General features: G+C 41.2%; 1 protein-coding gene and 1 long non-coding RNA gene across 3 annotated transcripts in view; one reads left to right on the plus strand and one right to left on the minus strand.

Moving 5' to 3' along the window:
• Window positions 1–16,281, minus strand: part of LOC142665435 (rho GTPase-activating protein 39-like) — a 156,007-nt gene that overhangs the window by 13,839 nt on the left and 125,887 nt on the right. For both annotated transcript variants that reach the window (XM_075845133.1, XM_075845132.1), the window contains 3 exons: window positions 10,815–10,888; window positions 6,365–6,564; window positions 2,509–2,600 (listed from right to left, as the gene is read on the minus strand). In XM_075845133.1, the coding sequence (XP_075701248.1) occupies window positions 2,509–2,600; window positions 6,365–6,564; window positions 10,815–10,888 (366 nt within the window). The remainder of the gene's footprint in view (window positions 1–2,508; window positions 2,601–6,364; window positions 6,565–10,814; window positions 10,889–16,281) is intronic.
• The window catches only part of LOC142665438 (uncharacterized), a 53,497-nt gene that overhangs the window by 6,284 nt on the left and 30,932 nt on the right, over window positions 1–16,281 (plus strand). Inside the window, exons 2-3 of the long non-coding RNA XR_012851504.1 lie at window positions 11,901–11,993; window positions 12,116–12,210. This is a non-coding gene — a long non-coding RNA (uncharacterized LOC142665438). The remainder of the gene's footprint in view (window positions 1–11,900; window positions 11,994–12,115; window positions 12,211–16,281) is intronic.

Genomic DNA, 16,281 nt, shown 5'->3' on the forward strand with positions numbered 1-16,281 from the left:
TGAGAGATACAGTCCTAGCTTGGAAAGTGGTACGTAAGCAGTTTGGGTTACCTCACCTGGTTTCGAAATATATGCCGTTGAGCGGACACCCGGAATTTTTACCGGGAGTAGGCAAGGGGGACGGATTTGCCTCATGGGGGAGGGTAGGCATTGACAACGCAGGGGATCTTATGCACATAGAGTAAAGGAGGTGGTTAACTGGGGAGGAAATCACCACTAAACTCAGACCCATAGCAGGTAGGGTCAATTTTTTACAAATACTTCAGGTACGAGCATTCTGCACCTCCAGGCTCAGGGATTTGAGTAAGGAAGCTACCTCGCACACTTTAGATGAGGTCATAGGTCCAACAACTGGGCGGGCGACCATTTCAGGGTTGTATAGAGCACTGAGAGATGGTTTTGTTCGTCCGCAATCAAGGATTAGTTTCAAAAACTGGGAACGGTGGACCCAAGATCCAGGTATAGGAGAGATCATACTGGGAGGTTGGGAGACGGTACGGAAGAGTGTTATAAATGAGAGCTGGAGGGATACCTATTTTAAGTTGATGCATTCAGCTATATATGGCTTTAATATTTTGCCTTCACAATCTTTCCCTGACCGCATTACGTGCTGTCCCAAATGCAATACACCTCTGACGAATTTATGGCATTGAGCGTGGGGGTGCGTACATACGAAACGATTTTGGGGGATGGTACAAAAATATATTGAGGATCATTGGAAAGCGAACCTCCCAATGACACCTCAAGCGCTACTATTCCATCAGGCGCGGCCGCCGGAGGAAGAGGGTGCTCGAGGAGTGAGATCACCTCCAGTGCTGGTGCACACGATTTTACTGGTAGCCTTGAGATGCCTGCTGTGTAAATGGTTGGAGGCAGACACGCCGGGGTTAGAACTGATTGTGTCACGGCTGAAACAGTTATTAGTTCTTGAGAGGGTGGAGGTGGAAAGGCGGAAGGAAACGGGAACCAAGAAGCTATTTGATAAGTGGCAAATATTCATAGAATCGCAATGTACAGCAGCCGAAATAGCGGAAATTGTTAAGCCTTTCCAGCACACAAAGTGGTACTACACACAGCTCTTGGCAGGCACTTTAGGGGGGTTGCAACTTTGAACTAGTTGGGGGATAAATGATAAGTAGACACTCATTGATGACCTAGGTCGTGTCGGGGTTGGGGGAAGTCATGTTTTCGGTCCATTTGAAGATCGACACTTATGCCATGTTTATATGTTTATATGTTATGTTGAATTTAATTCAAAGTTAATTCAATAACAGCTGAGTGCTGCACACTCATGATGTAACTTTTACGTGAAATGTTTGTAAGAAAATGTGAAAACTGACAATAAAAAGGATATTTTAAGATGACTACTTCCGGTCGCGGCTTCCGTCCATATGTTCAGAAGCAAGGACTAGGAGCGGAGGCAGCAGGAGCAGGTAAGTTATGTTTGTGTATGTTCGTGTTATACTGTGTGATTACCACTGTATCTAATCCTCCTACACTGTGCATTCGCTAAAAAAACGGCGGCACACAGTGTAGGAGATTTGAACATTCAACCCCCTCCTTTCTCCTGGCACTAGCCAGGATAAAGGAGGGGGGATTGTTTGAGGACGCTAGAGCAAGTGTGTCTTCTCCAATTTTGCAGCATAAAGCAATGAGGTTGCTTTACCACATGCCAATGCTGCAATTTTGGGAATTGCTCCCTCTAGTGACAAGCACATGGAAATGTTATAAATTAGAATCTAATTTATAATATTTCCTGACTTGTGAAAAAATGAAAAAAATTAGAACAATGTGTAATCATTTATATACCAACAGTTTAACTAAAAATATATATATATATATATATATATTTTGATAGCGACACATTCCCTTTAAACAAATGGAACATTCGTGACAATATCGTCCATAGACCTAAGGGTATATGCACATGGCAGCGTCCGATACGGCTGAAATTACGGAGCTGTTTTCAGGAGAAAACAGCTCCGTAATTTCAGACGTAATTACTCGTCCTCGCATTTTGCGAGGCGTCATTGACGGCCGTAATTTAGAGCTGTTCTTCATTGAATTCAATGAAAAACGGCTCAAATTACATCCAAAGAAATGTCCTGCACTTCTTTGACGAGGCAGTCATTTTACGCGTCGTCGTTTGACAGCTGTCAAACGACGACGCGTAAATTACAGGTCGTCGGCACAGTACGTCGGCAAAACCCATTCAAATGAATGGGCAGATGTTTGCCAACGTGTTGGAGCCGTATTTTCAGGCGTAAATCAGGCATAATACGCCTCGTTTACGCCTGAAAATAGGTCGTGTGAACCCAGCCTAACTCTTGCAAAAAAAAAGGTGCTACAGATGCACTAAATTACAAAACTTCAAAGCAGAGTTATCTCAATCTCCATGGAGGGTGTATTATTTAATAAAATTAAGAGCAAATTTGTCTTAGCATTTTTGTATATTTTCAACCTCATGCATTTAAATGAGAATATTAGTGTTTGAACGGATGTATTTACCAGGAACGGTGGGGTCAGAGAGATTGTCTGGAATTCTCCACTGTTCAACCTGCAGCTTTAGTGCATTCACTTCATCAATATCACCAGGGACTCTACACAAAAGTAAAATAAAAACAAAAAACTGTACATAAATTTGAAGCATTGCTTTCCATTTAACCCTTTCAGGACCGAGCTCATTTTGGGAATCAGGACCAGCCCCATTTTTTCAAATCTGACGCGTCAATTTATGTGGTAATAACGCTGGAATGCTTTTGCCTATCCAAGCGATTCTGAGATTGTTTTCTCAAGACATATTGTACTTTATGTTAGTGGAAAAATTTGGTCAATAAATTCATTGCTTATTTGTGGAAAAAACACCAAAATTTAGAGAAAATTTGCAAAAATTATGATTTTTCTAATTTTAAATGTATCTGCTTGTGAAACAGATAGTAATACCACACAAAATAGTTACTATTTCACATATTCCATATGTCTACTTTATATTTGCAGCGTTTTTTGAACATTATTTTATTTTTCTAGGACGTTAGAAGGCTTAGAACTTTAGCAGCAATTTCTCAAATTTTCAAGAAAATTTCAAAAGGCTATTTTTACAGGGACCAGTTCAGTTCTGAAGTGGCTTTGAGGGACTTATGTACCATAAATCACCCTATATTAAAAACTGCACCCCTCAAAGTATTCAAAACAGCATTCAGAAAGTTTCTTAACCCTTTAGGCGCTTTACAGGAATGAAAGCATAGAGAGGAAATTGACAAATTATTATTTTTTTGCTGAAATTCATTTGTAATACATTTTTTTCTGTAACACAGAAGGTTTTACCAGAGAAATGCAACTCAATATTTATTGCCCAGATTCTGCAGTTTTTAGAAATATCCCACATGTGGCTCTAGTGTGATAATGGACTGAAACACAGGTCTCAGAAGCAAAGGAGCACCTAGTGGATTTTGGGGCCTCCTTTTTTTAGAATATATTTTAGGCACCATGTCAGGTTAGAAGAGGTCTTGTAGTGCCAAAACATTGGAAATCCCCCAAAAGTGACACGGTTTTGGAAACTACACACCTTAAGGAATTTATCTAGGGGCACAGTTAGCACCTTGACCCCAATGGTCTTTTGCTATATTTATTAGAGTTAGTCTGTGAAAGTGAAAATCTACTTTTTTTCTAAAAAAATATAAAAAAAACTAATATTTGCAAGGACTAAAGAATAAAAAAGCACCCCAAAACTTGTAAAGCTACTTCTCCCGATTACGGCAATACCCCATATGTGGTACTAAACTGCTGTTTGGACCCACGGCAGAGCTCAGAAGGGAAGGAGCGCCATTTGGATTTTGAAGCGCAGATTTTGCTGGATTGGTTTTCAGTGCAATATCGCGTTTGAAACGCCCTGGAGGGAGCAAAACAGTGGAAACCCCACAAAAGTGACCCCATTTTGAAGACTACACCCCTCAAGGAATTTTTCTAGGGGTATAGTTAGCATTTTGACCCCACAGTTTTTTGCTTAATTTAGTGGAATTAGGCCGTGAAAATGAAAATCTACTTTTTCCTGAAAAAACATAGAAATGTTTAATTTTTACAATGAATAAATGAGAAAGATCACCCCAAAATTTGTAAAGCAATTTGTCCTGATTACAGCAATACCCCATATGTGTTAATAAACTGCTGTTTTGACCCACGGCAGGACCCAGAAGGGAAGGAACAATATTTTTATTTTGGAGCTCAAATTTAGCTGGAATTGTTTTCGGGTGTCATGCCGCATTTGCAAAGCCCCTGAGGTACCAAAACAGTGGAAACCTCCCAAAAGTCCCTTTAGGGGACTGGAACGAGCGATCATTAGGTCGCTGGTACAATACACTGCAATAATAATGTATTGCAGTATAATATCATTTTTACAGGCTCCTGTAACAGCGCGATCGCTGTTCCTGTCCGTTAGTCCTGGGTATCAGCTGTAATACACAGCTGACACCTGCAGAATATAGAGCGGGCGCAGAACATGAGCCCGCTCCATATATAACCCCCCCGCACCACGACATGCTATTAAGTCGTGGTGCGTGAAGTCATTTATACGCAGCGGATGGTGCAAAGTGAAAATTAAATTTTAATGCACAATATGTAGTGCCCAGTTTGTGCCACTGAAGACAAATACGTCATACAATGTTGAGCGGGTTTTCCCGGATATAAAATATCATATATGTGGACGTAAGCTGGTGTTTGGGCACGCTGTGGGGCTCAGAAGGGAGGGAAGGCCATTTGGCTTTTGGAGCGCAGATTTTGCTTGGAAACTGTTCTGTTTGGGGTTTTGCTGGTATTTCGGTTTATAATGTGGGGGCATATGTGAGCTGTGCGGAGTACATCAGGACATAAGAGGTTACAATAATGGGGTAAATAAATAATAATCCGCAGATATGTGGCCGATGTCGCACTGATAAATGGCGCCTGATCTTATACGCTTTTGGACACTGCACAATTTCTGTCGCTATATTCCGAGCCAGAACTTTTTTTATTTTTCCTTCACCGGAGCTGTGTGAGGGCTTATTTGTTACGTTACAATCTGTAGTTTTCATTGGTACCAGTTTAGGGTACATGTGATTTATTTGATCACTTTTTATTAGATTTTTTTTGCAAGCAAAGTGACAAAAAAAATGAAATGTTATCTTGTCTTTTTTTTTTTTTTTTACAGTGTTCACCGTGCTCTATAAATGACATTTTACTTTATTCTGCGGGTCGATACGATTACGGCGATACCATATGTATATTGTTTTTTTTTATGTTTTGTGGCGTTTGCGCAATAAAATCACTTTTCGATAAAATTATTTTTTTGTGTCACCATATTCTGAGAGCAATAACTTTTTTATTTTTCAGTCAAAGAAGCTGTGTAAGGGCTTGTTTTTTTGCGAGACGGGTTGTAGTTTTTATTGGTACTATTTTGGCGTACATGTGACTTTTTGATCACTTTTTATTCTATATTTTGCGAGGGTTGATGACCAAAAACTAGTGATTCTGACACTGTTTTTTAATTATTTTTTTTGCGGTGTTCACCGTGCGGGAAAAATAATATTATCGTTTTATAGTTTGGGTCATTATGAAAGCGGTGATACCAAATATGTGTACTTTTTTTTTAACATTTACATTTTTTTCCTATAATAAAAGACTTATTATAGGAAAAAAAGCATTTTTTGTTTTTGTAACTTATAACTTGTTTTTACACTTTTATAAAACATTTATATTACTTTTTTTTTTTTACTTTTTACTTGTTTTACTGGAACACCTACAGGACTGATCGCTGCTATAATACATTACACTACCTAGGTAGTGTAACGTATTATAAACTGTCAGTGTGATGCTGAGAGTCACACTGACAGTAAGCTTATGAGGACCGTCCTCCGCCTGGTTCTCATAGGCTGCCGTGCATGGCAGACCCGGGGGACGTTGTATGGCCTCTGGTTTTGCCATGTAATAGACTGCAGCACCCGGAATCGGTCCCCGGGAAAGTTTGTTGTAGCAACAAACTTTCCAGTTTGTTATAGTAACAAACTTTGCAGTTCGTTGCTACAACAAACTTTCCCTGCGATCACATGACCAGGACCTGAACCAATTAGGTCCCGATCATGTCTCCGGGACCAGAGGCAGGGGATAACAGCGCGATCCGGGTGTCAGTCCTACTCTGAGACACCCGGATCGCGCTTTTAACACCAACCGTGAATTAACTTTGGCGCTGCACAGAGCCCAGCAAGCGCCAACGTGAGTTTGGTGTGGGCGGTAGGGAAGCGGTTAAGTAAGACATTACTGTGTCTTATTATATGTTATCTGCATCAAGTTCATCTAACAATATGGTTGCAGGATGAAAGAGTGTGAAACAAACCTAAATATTCCTTCTGTCCTTTCACCTCCCAGTGTTAACACTTGCTTTGAGAGCTGAGTCTGCACCCAAGGCAGCCGACGATCAGGATACACTTCTTTCTGCCTTTCCATAATCTCCTCCAGAGAGCTCCCAAACAGAGAAGGGGTGAGGATGGCTTGTCGAGCTTGCTCAATTTCCTCCACTGTCGGCTTTCTCAGACCCTAACAAGATAAAAACATTGTTAATAAAAATTATAACAAAAAAACAATATCTCCCAGAAGGTAGTGACAACAATGAATAACAATGTCAACAAAAACAATAATCAAGCAGAAATGTCCAACAGAATGCTGGCATGCATACAAGCGGAGTGGATCACCAGTGAATTTCTTGGGGCTGCTTAATTGACAGTACATTAAAGTGGTTCTACCATTACAGAACGTGATGGCGTATTGCTAGGATTTGAATGAAGCTGTACTATAGGTCCCTGCACAGCCGGTGGCTGGGAGCGCTGCTGTGGCAGGAAAAGCTAAACCAACTCTGCAAACAGTCACTCAAGATCAGTGGGGGTCCCGGCAATCAGCCATGAGATGTGGTGGCCTATTTTAGCCAAATGCCTTGTAGTTTGGTTTCCATTTTTCTACATTATAGGAGCCATAAGCAATAATTGTCAGGACAACCTTTGTCCTTCTGCTCTAGTAGCCATGGTTAAGAGCCACTGCAAAGGACAATCCACTCACCCTTTGAGAATTTGCCTAGTGAAAGGTAGACAAACCTTTTAATATGTCTATTGTATTTATTTATTTTTTACTTTTTAGTGATAATGCTGACAAGAATATAGAATATTATATTTTCCAGCACAAACATTAAAAGGTGTTGTCCAGTTAAGAAAAAACATTTTCATACACCCATTTAGGGAATTGAGAGGGGCATCAACTGTTCAGAGTGGAGAGCTATTAAGGCCCATTTACACAGGCCAATGATCAGGCAAACGAGCATTCATATAAATGCTCATTCCTGATCATTGCCCTGTTTAAGGGTGTATTCACATGTGCAGGCTTTGATCAGGTTTTGTACAGGTTTTTTGATGCAGTTTTTAAAGCCAAAACCAGGAGTGTATTCAAATAATGAGTAGTAGTATCTGTTCTTTCTACTTTCTCTCCCTTTATGATCCACTCCTGGTTTTGGCTTCAAAAACTGAATCAAAATACCGGATTAAAACCTGATCAAAACATGCATGTGTGAATACAGTCTAAACAGGGCAACGATCAGCCAATAAACTAGCAAACACTCATTCATCGGCTGATCTGCTCATTTACGCGGCCAATAAAATGGTCGCTAGTCGGCAGCACATCTCCCACTGTAAAGAGGGAGATGTGCAGCTGACATAATGGTAATGTATGGGGAAGAACAATTGTAGTAACAATCACTTGTCCCCATACATTACTGATCATAGCTACTTGTGAAAGAAGCAAACGAGCGCCCATCAACGAGCTGTGTCGTTGATCGGCACTAGTTTTCAGGGCCAACATTGGGCTGTGTAAAATGACCCTTAGGGGAGATTCACACGAACGTTGCGTTTTTGCGCGCGCAAACAACGCAGCGTTTTGCGAGCGCAAAAACCATTTGACAGCTGCGTGTGTCATGCGTGTCTGATGCGCGGCTGCGTGATTTTCGCGCAGCCGGCATCATAGAGATGAGGCTTGTCAACGCCCGTCACTGTCCAAGGTGCTGAAAGAGCTAAATCTTTCAGCACCCTCGACAGTGAATGCCGAACACAACAGCGAAAAACCTGTAAAAAAAAAAGATAAAGTTCCTACTTACCGAGAACTTCCCGGCCGTTGCCTTGGTGACGCGTCCTTGGTGACGCGTCCTTGGTGACGCGCCTCTCTTGACATCGGGCCCCACCTCCCTGGATGACGCAGCAGTCCAAGTGACCGCTGCAGCCTGTGATTGGCTGCAGCCTGTGCTTGGCCTGTGATTGGCTGGAGCTGTCACTTGAACTGAAGTGTCATCCCGGGAGGTCGGACTGCAGGAAGGAGACAGGAGTAATCGGTAAGTTAGAACTTCGGTTTTTTTTTACAGGTTAATGTATTTTGGGATCGCAAGTCACTGTCCATGGTGCTGAAACAGTTTAACTCTTTCAGCACCATGGACAGTGACTATCTCCTGACGTCGCGTACCGATAATTTTTTTGCCGGGATCGGCCAAAACGAGTTTGGCCGAACCCGGTGAAGTTCGGTACGCTTGTCCCGCTTCGCTCATCGCAAAGACACTCCGTTTGGATGTTCGGAAACAGAAAAGCACGTGGTGCTTTTCGGTTTTCATTCATCCTTTTCACTGCTGTTGCGCGAATCACGCTCGTCCCACGGAAGTGCTTCCGTGTGGTGCGCGTGATTTTCACGCACCCATTGACTTCAATGGGTGCGTGATGCGCGAAATACGCAGAGTTTTTGAACCTGTCGCGCTTTTTGCGCAGCAGACAAACGCTGCGCAAAAAGCACGGACTGTCTGTACTGCCCCATAGACTTGTATTGTCCATGCGTGCCGCGTGAAAACCACGCGGCCCGCACGGACCGAATACACGCTCGTGTGAATCCCCCCTTACAAAGAGCATCAATTGCTCTGGACGACCTGTCCTGTCCTGTTATGATTGCTTTAAAATAAAACCTCTCTTTTTCCTATAATAGAGTTGTCTTTCAGATGCTTTCAGACATTTACATGCTACAATCATTGTGATTGGCAGATACATTTTCACACACTTCAGATCAGTTTTCTCACGATGATCGTTCGTCCCCATACATTTGCATCATGTTTACACAGGGAGATGTACTGCCAACTTGCGACCATTTTTTGACCGCATAAAAGATGCAATCAGCCAATGAACGAACGTGATCTGATTGAGAGACTATTTTAACATGAATGTATTTTTCCAAAGCAGAGAAAGTCTTTAATTAAAAGCTCGTTAATTAGGATGTGCTTATCCGCCCCCCACAAAAAAAAAAGAGACCTCTAAAAAAAATGTCTATTTTATGTAAATATGGTAAGAGTATTTCTATGCAGAAGAGAGTACCCAAACCAAACCAAGCCTATTGGATGTGGATCTTTTTCACGCTTTATTGATTATCATAAGAACAGTTAAGTGAGGACACTGACTAATAAACAATTGCACAGTCTCCACGTTCCCCAGCTTTCCAAAGTGTGTAGATTTTTCTCCTCTGGTTTATTTGCTGGTGACAGCAGCACTTCTACATTTGGCAGGAAAAGCTAGGAAACGTACCCCTGCTGTGATTTAATGGCATGTCCTTACATGGGGATGTTAAAATCCACAATGAAACCCCAAGCAAAATAAATCAAATACACAAAACCGCAGCTCGTGCAGGGAGCAGAGCCCAGTGGAGGTAATGCCAGGAGACAAAGACACATGCCTGTCCCTCAGAGCTTCAATGGGACATTATTTATATTTACTGTGACTTTAGTGAGCAGAGTGGCGGCCAAACATTGTTTCCCCAGCTAACCAGTATAGTGTATAGTTATACATGTATATGTCAAAGGGATTTGACATTACCTTTAAGCGGCTGTGCAGTTTAACACTTAACTTACATCTTCCACTGGTAAGAAACCCTGCAATTCCTTATTAAAGGGGGTATTAGCCTTATTTTCAAAAGATTGAATATGTGCTATAGAGGCATTCTGAGAAGGCACACAGCAAGACGAGGAGAAAAGTCATGGGCATAAGTCTACAGGAATTAAACCGTATCCACCGGAACAAGATTGGATTGTTATCTTGCATTAGCAAGTACACTGATCAGAGGGAATCCTGCCTTTTGGGATAGAAGGGATTTAATCTGCATAATAGTATTTCTCCATTTCACATTCTTGTAAAATATCTATTCATTTAAAGGCTATGTACAGCTTTGAAAGGCGATTTAAAAAAAAATATAATAATTTTTATTAAAAATTCGTTTTACTTTTTGAAATTGAGCTGGTCTGTATTCTCTATATGTAGGTATAGCTGCTCTATATTCAGTGTATCATTCGCTATTCACTGAATCGGTCAGTCCCACAGAGATCCACCTGTAAACTATCACATCTAAGTTCATAACTTAGATGTGATCATTTACAGGTGGATCCTGTGTTACCCGCTGTCACTGAACCAGTCAGGTCCGCGGGACTGACTGCTGCATGTCATAGCAAACGATACAACTGCTCTTTATAGGGAATACAGAGCAGTTGTATCTCAAAAAGTTAAATTAATTTTTAATAAAAAGTATTTGTAAAGTTGCACCAAACACACAGATTTTTATTAGACAAATAAATAAATTTGCCTTTCAAAGTTTTGCATAGCCTTTAAAATCAGTTAATTGCTGCAGACTTTGTGTTTATATGCAGTGAGTGTGAAGTTTTATACTGATGTATATACAAAAGGTTGTTACAAATGCACTATAGAAACACAAGCTTCAAAGTCTCTTACCTTCTTTCCTCCAGTAATTGCAACTTTTTGCAACTTGCGGTAACAATATTTAGCATAGGTGCTGATAGGAAGACCTGGAATGTATAAAAAGCGATACAGATTTTAATGAACAGTTGTCAAGAGAAGTTTCTATCAAACTAATCCCAAATAAAATAAATTATTAATGTCCCAACACTCTCAGAGCTATACCCAGTTAACATATGCCCAATATGTTTACATCTTAGACTGTAATCATGCTAAACCACTCAGGAAAGATGCATCATGAGATCTAAGGACTTCACACGGGAAGGATTTGCTGCAATCCACAGAAACCTACAGAGAAATGCAGGTGAATAGGGTTTTCTAAACCCTGTTCTGACATTGCAGAAATTATTCTGCTACGAAAAAGGTAGTGAATTTTTACAGTTGCCATTACGCAGGGTAAAATCTGCAGCCAAAGCTGCACAAATATGCAGATTACATTGCAGATTTTGCTGTTGATAATTCTACAGTCCGCCCTGTGTGAACATAGGCTAATATTTGTTCCTTTACCGACAACTGAAAAACACTCCTATCTATATGAAAACAACCTGGCTTGTCTGACTTCATGCTCATTTAAATGACAGAAGTGATTATGATAATTTGAATATGATTGGTTTAATGGCTATTTACACCATTGAAATATATATTTTAAATAAATCAATGTCTTATGTGTTTTTAAACAACTTTTTAATTGACTTTCATTAAAAATTCATGTTACATTTTACGATACATCCTCTATGTATCCTGTATTCATAGAAGCTGTATCGTTCTGTCTGAGTGGAGTTCGTCAATTCAAAAAAGAAAAAGAGGTTATACACTTTTAACTTTTCCTTAGAAGGGTCCCCCGAGAATAAGCTGATTACAGAGTGTCTCACTGCAGGGAGAAAATTGGCAGCAAATATAAAATTTTCCTGCGGTGCCACCACAGGAAATTTGAAGTATTACATGGTATAATGCATGCATGAGTCGATCCAGAGGGAACACTCTTTGCAGCACCTCGCTGCTCCAGCTAATTTATGGATTTTCCGAATGAGAGAGCCCTCTTAACGCAGAACTCATTTATAGGGTATCTGAAAATGGGCCTCCCAAAAAGACAACCCTTTTAACTGTAAAATCGATGATACAGCAAGGATGCTCACAGATCAATCCAATATAAAGGTAAGAATCTTACAGAGAATATATAGTAAAAATAATAGCAACAACAGCCATAAACATAGTAAAAGCAAGCGTGACTAACAGCTTTGTCGCAGACCGGTAATTCATTATAATTTGCTGAATAGGTGTGTCAGCCACTGAAATAGATCCTTGTGGAGCTGAACGTTGAGATGAGCATTCTAAGTGGACGGAATGAGTTGCTGCATTCCAGAGGCGTGAGGTCAGTACTGAAATGCATTGTAATAGTGGGAGAACTGGGACATGGCTCTGTTAACCACCGCAATGCTGAATGAGGTGGTCTCTACAAGACAAAAACTGCAAGGAATATTCGCTTTCAACTAGTATTGTTTGTGGTAACCATAAAAACTGCTTCAAAGGCAGCCATGACAACTCCAGTAACATGGGATTACATTAAGACGTCCACACATTTTTCAAGTGTAAATTATACTCCCGACAGTAAGAGCCATTGTTATGTTATAAAAAATGATCATTCTTAACATTTGACTTAAAGAGGCTCTGTCACCAGATTTTGCAACCCCTATCTGCTATTGCAGCAGATAGGCGCTGCAATGTAGATTACAGTAACGTTTTTATTTTTTAAAAACGAGCATTTTTGGCCAAGTTATGACCATTTTTGTATTTATGCAAATGAGGCTTGCAAAAGTACAACTGGGCGTGTTTACAGTAAAAGTACAACTGGGCGTGTATTGTGTGTGTACATCTGGGCGTTTTTACTTCTTTTACTAGCTGGGCGTTAGGAATGGGAGTGTATGATGCTGACGAATCAGCATCATCCACTTCTGTTCGTTAACACCCAGCTTCTGGCAGTGCAGACACACAGCGTGTTCTCGAGAGATCACGCTGTGACGTCACTCACTTCCTGCCCCAGGTCCTGCATCGTGTCGGCCATATCGGCACCAGAGGCTACAGTTGATTCTGCAGCAGCATCAGCGTTTGCAGGTAAGTAGCTACATCGACTTACCTGCAAACGCCGATGCTGCTGCAGAATCAACTGTAGCCTCTGGTGCCGATGTGTCCTCGCTCGTCCGACACGATGCAGGACCTGGGGCAGGAAGTGAGTGACGACACAGCGTGATCTCTCGAGAACACGCTGCGTCTTTGCACTGCCAGAAGCTGGGCGTTCTGAAGAGAAGTGGATGATACTTCTCGTCAGAACGCCCAGCTAGTAAAAGTAGTAAACACGCCCAGATGTAACACACATGATACACGCCCAGTTGGACTTTTACTTTAAACACGCCTCATTTGCATAAATACAAAAATGGTCATAACTTGGCCAAAAATGCTTGTTTTTTTAAAATAAAAACTTTACTCTTATCTACATTGCAGCGCCGATCTGCTGCAATAGCATATAGGGGTTGCAAAATCTGGTGACAGAGCCTCTTTAAATGAAGATTTGGCAAGTAGAGTGGAGTTAGGCGGCAGAAGAGGATGGAAAATTGTCAGCTTTAATGTGAAGGTTAACAGAAAAATACAGTATTTTTTTTATGGTAAAATTAGCAATTTACAGTGACATTCTTGCTATATAAAAAAAAATGCTAAACCCCCTGACAGTCACTGGGGATCAGTCGAGGTTCACAGGTATCTGATTAAAAAGGTATCCAGCATAGTCGTCATGACTCCGGTAAAAAAAAAAACGGTAGCCAAGACATTAGTGTGAACAGAGCCTCACTGTTGTTTATATAATAATCTGCAGTTGTAGTAGATGTAAAGGTCTAGAAACTTACTGTTTAATTTCTAAATGACCCAGTGGTATTACAAGACGTGAAACAAACCCTCACTGAAATCTTTACCGCAAATAAAGCTGTATACACCGCATTCCAAATTATTATGCAAATGTTATTTTTCGCTTATTTTCCTAAATAGTCGATGCAAATGACAGTCAGTATAATCTTCAAGCCATCAACCGTTGGAGTATAATGCAAATTTTATTGAACAAATCTCCTAATGATAACAGATTTGTTTTTAGAAGTAAACTCAAAATGCACTGTTTCACATTATTATGCACAACAGAGATCAAAACATTGTAAAGGTTGTAAAGAGAACTAAAATGGTAATTTGTTGAATTTGCAGCATCAGGAGGTCATATTTACAGAAATCAAAAGCTCTTTCAATAAAAAAAAACTTAGCAGGACAAGTTACATGTTAAGGCCTCATGCACACGACCGTAAAAACACCCGTTATTGCGGGTCGTAATTACGACCCGCAATAACGGGCTCATAGACTTCTGTTACCCACGGGTACCTTCCCGTTTTCTCACAGGAAGGTGCCCGTGCCGTTAAAAAAATAGAACATGTTCTATTTTACGGACCGTGCTGCTATACTTTATAATGACAGCACGGCTCGCAAAAGCGGCCGGCCGTGCTCGTAATTACGAGTCGTAATTAAGAGCACGGTCGTGTGCATGAAGCCTTACATAGGACCCCTTCTTTGATATCACCTTCACAATTCTTGCATCCATTGAATTTGTGAGTATTTGGACAGTTTCTGCTTGAATATCTTTGCAGGATGTCAGAATAGCCTCCCAGAGCTTCTGTTTTGATGTGAACTGCCTCCCACCCTCATAGATATTTTGCTTGAGCATGCTCCAAAGTTTCTCAATAGGGTTGAGGTCAGGGGAACAAGGGGGCCACACCATGAGTTTCTCTCCTTTTATGCCCATAGCAGCCAATGACACAGAGGTATTCTTTGCAGCATGAGATGGTGCATTGTCATGCATGAAGATAATTTTTCTACAGAAGGCACGGTTCTTTTTGTACCACGGAAGAAAGTGGTCAGTCATAAACTCTATGTACTTTGCAGAGGTCATTTTCACACCGTCCGGGACCCTAAAGGGGCCTACCAGCTCTCTCCCCATGATTCCAGCCCAAAACATGACTCCGCCACCTCCTTGCTGACGTCGCAGCCTTGTTGGGACATGGTGGCCATTCACCAACCATCCACTACTCCATCCATCTGGACCATCCAGGGTTGCACGGCAATCAGTAAACAACACGGTTTGAAAATTAGTCTTCATGTATTTCTGAGCCCACTGCAACCGTTTCTGCTTGTGAGCATTGTTTGGGGGTGGCGAATAATAGTTTTATGCACACTTACAAACCTCTGGAGGATCCTACACCTTGAGGTTTGCGGGACTCCAGATGCACCAGCGGCTTCAAATACCTGTTTGCTGCTTTGCAATGTCATTTTAGCAGCTGCTCTCCTAATCCTATTAATTTGTCTGGCAGAAACCTTCCTCATTATGCCTTTATCTGAACGAACCTGTCTGTGCTCTGAATCAGCCACAAATCTTTTCACAGTACGATGATCACGCTTAAGTTTTCTTGAAATATCCAATGTTTTCATACCTTGTCCAAGGTATTGCACTATTTCACGCTTTTCGGCAGCAGAGAGATCCTTTTTCTTTCCCATATTGTTTGAAACCTGTGGCCTGCTTAATAATGTGGAACGTTCTTCTTAAGTAGTTTTCCTATGATTGGGCACACCTGGCAAACTAATTATCACAGGTGTCTGAGATTGTTTACAATGATCCAAAGAGCCGTAAGACACAATACCATTCATGAGTTTCATTGAAAAACTAATAATTAAATGTTTATGACACTTAAATCCAATGTGCATAATAATTTGGAACACTGTGTACATAGCTCCCTGCGTTGGTTGGGAGGCACACAAGTGCGTTATTAGAGGCATTTTAGTGAAACATGGCTCACGCTTCAAACATTAACACACTCTGGCTGTAATGAACCTTCTAACTTAGATCCGCAACTTAGAAACCACTCACAAGAGCACACTACAGATGACACTAAACTCTCTCATACAAAAACGTGAAGCTCTTTGCACTCTCCCCTTAGACAAAGCTAAAGGAACTTTATCTAAATGCCGACAACTGTACTAGGAATACGGCATTAGTGTTAAGGGGGTAGAATGCTCCTAGAACGCTTGGCGATAATTGCCCTGTGTAAACAGGGGAACGATCAGCAGATGCACGAGCAATCTATCATCAATCATCTGCTGGTCATAAAAGTTAAATATTATCGCTGTCTGCTGCACATCTCCCTGTGTGAACAGGGAGACACACTGTCAACATGATAATAATGTATGGGGACAAGCGATCGGAGTAACGACCGCTCGTCCCCATCCATAGCTCCGTGAGACAGGAGTAAGCAAGCGCCGGTCAACAATGTCTCGTTGATCGGCGCTCGCTGCACCGGCCGAGTGTCGGTCGGTGTAAAAGGCCCTTTAGTCCCTGGCTAGAGCCCTGAGAATTCAATAA

Source organism: Rhinoderma darwinii, chromosome 13, assembly GCF_050947455.1.
Source record: "Rhinoderma darwinii isolate aRhiDar2 chromosome 13, aRhiDar2.hap1, whole genome shotgun sequence".
In the NCBI taxonomy this organism is placed as follows: Eukaryota; Metazoa; Chordata; class Amphibia; order Anura; family Rhinodermatidae; genus Rhinoderma; species Rhinoderma darwinii.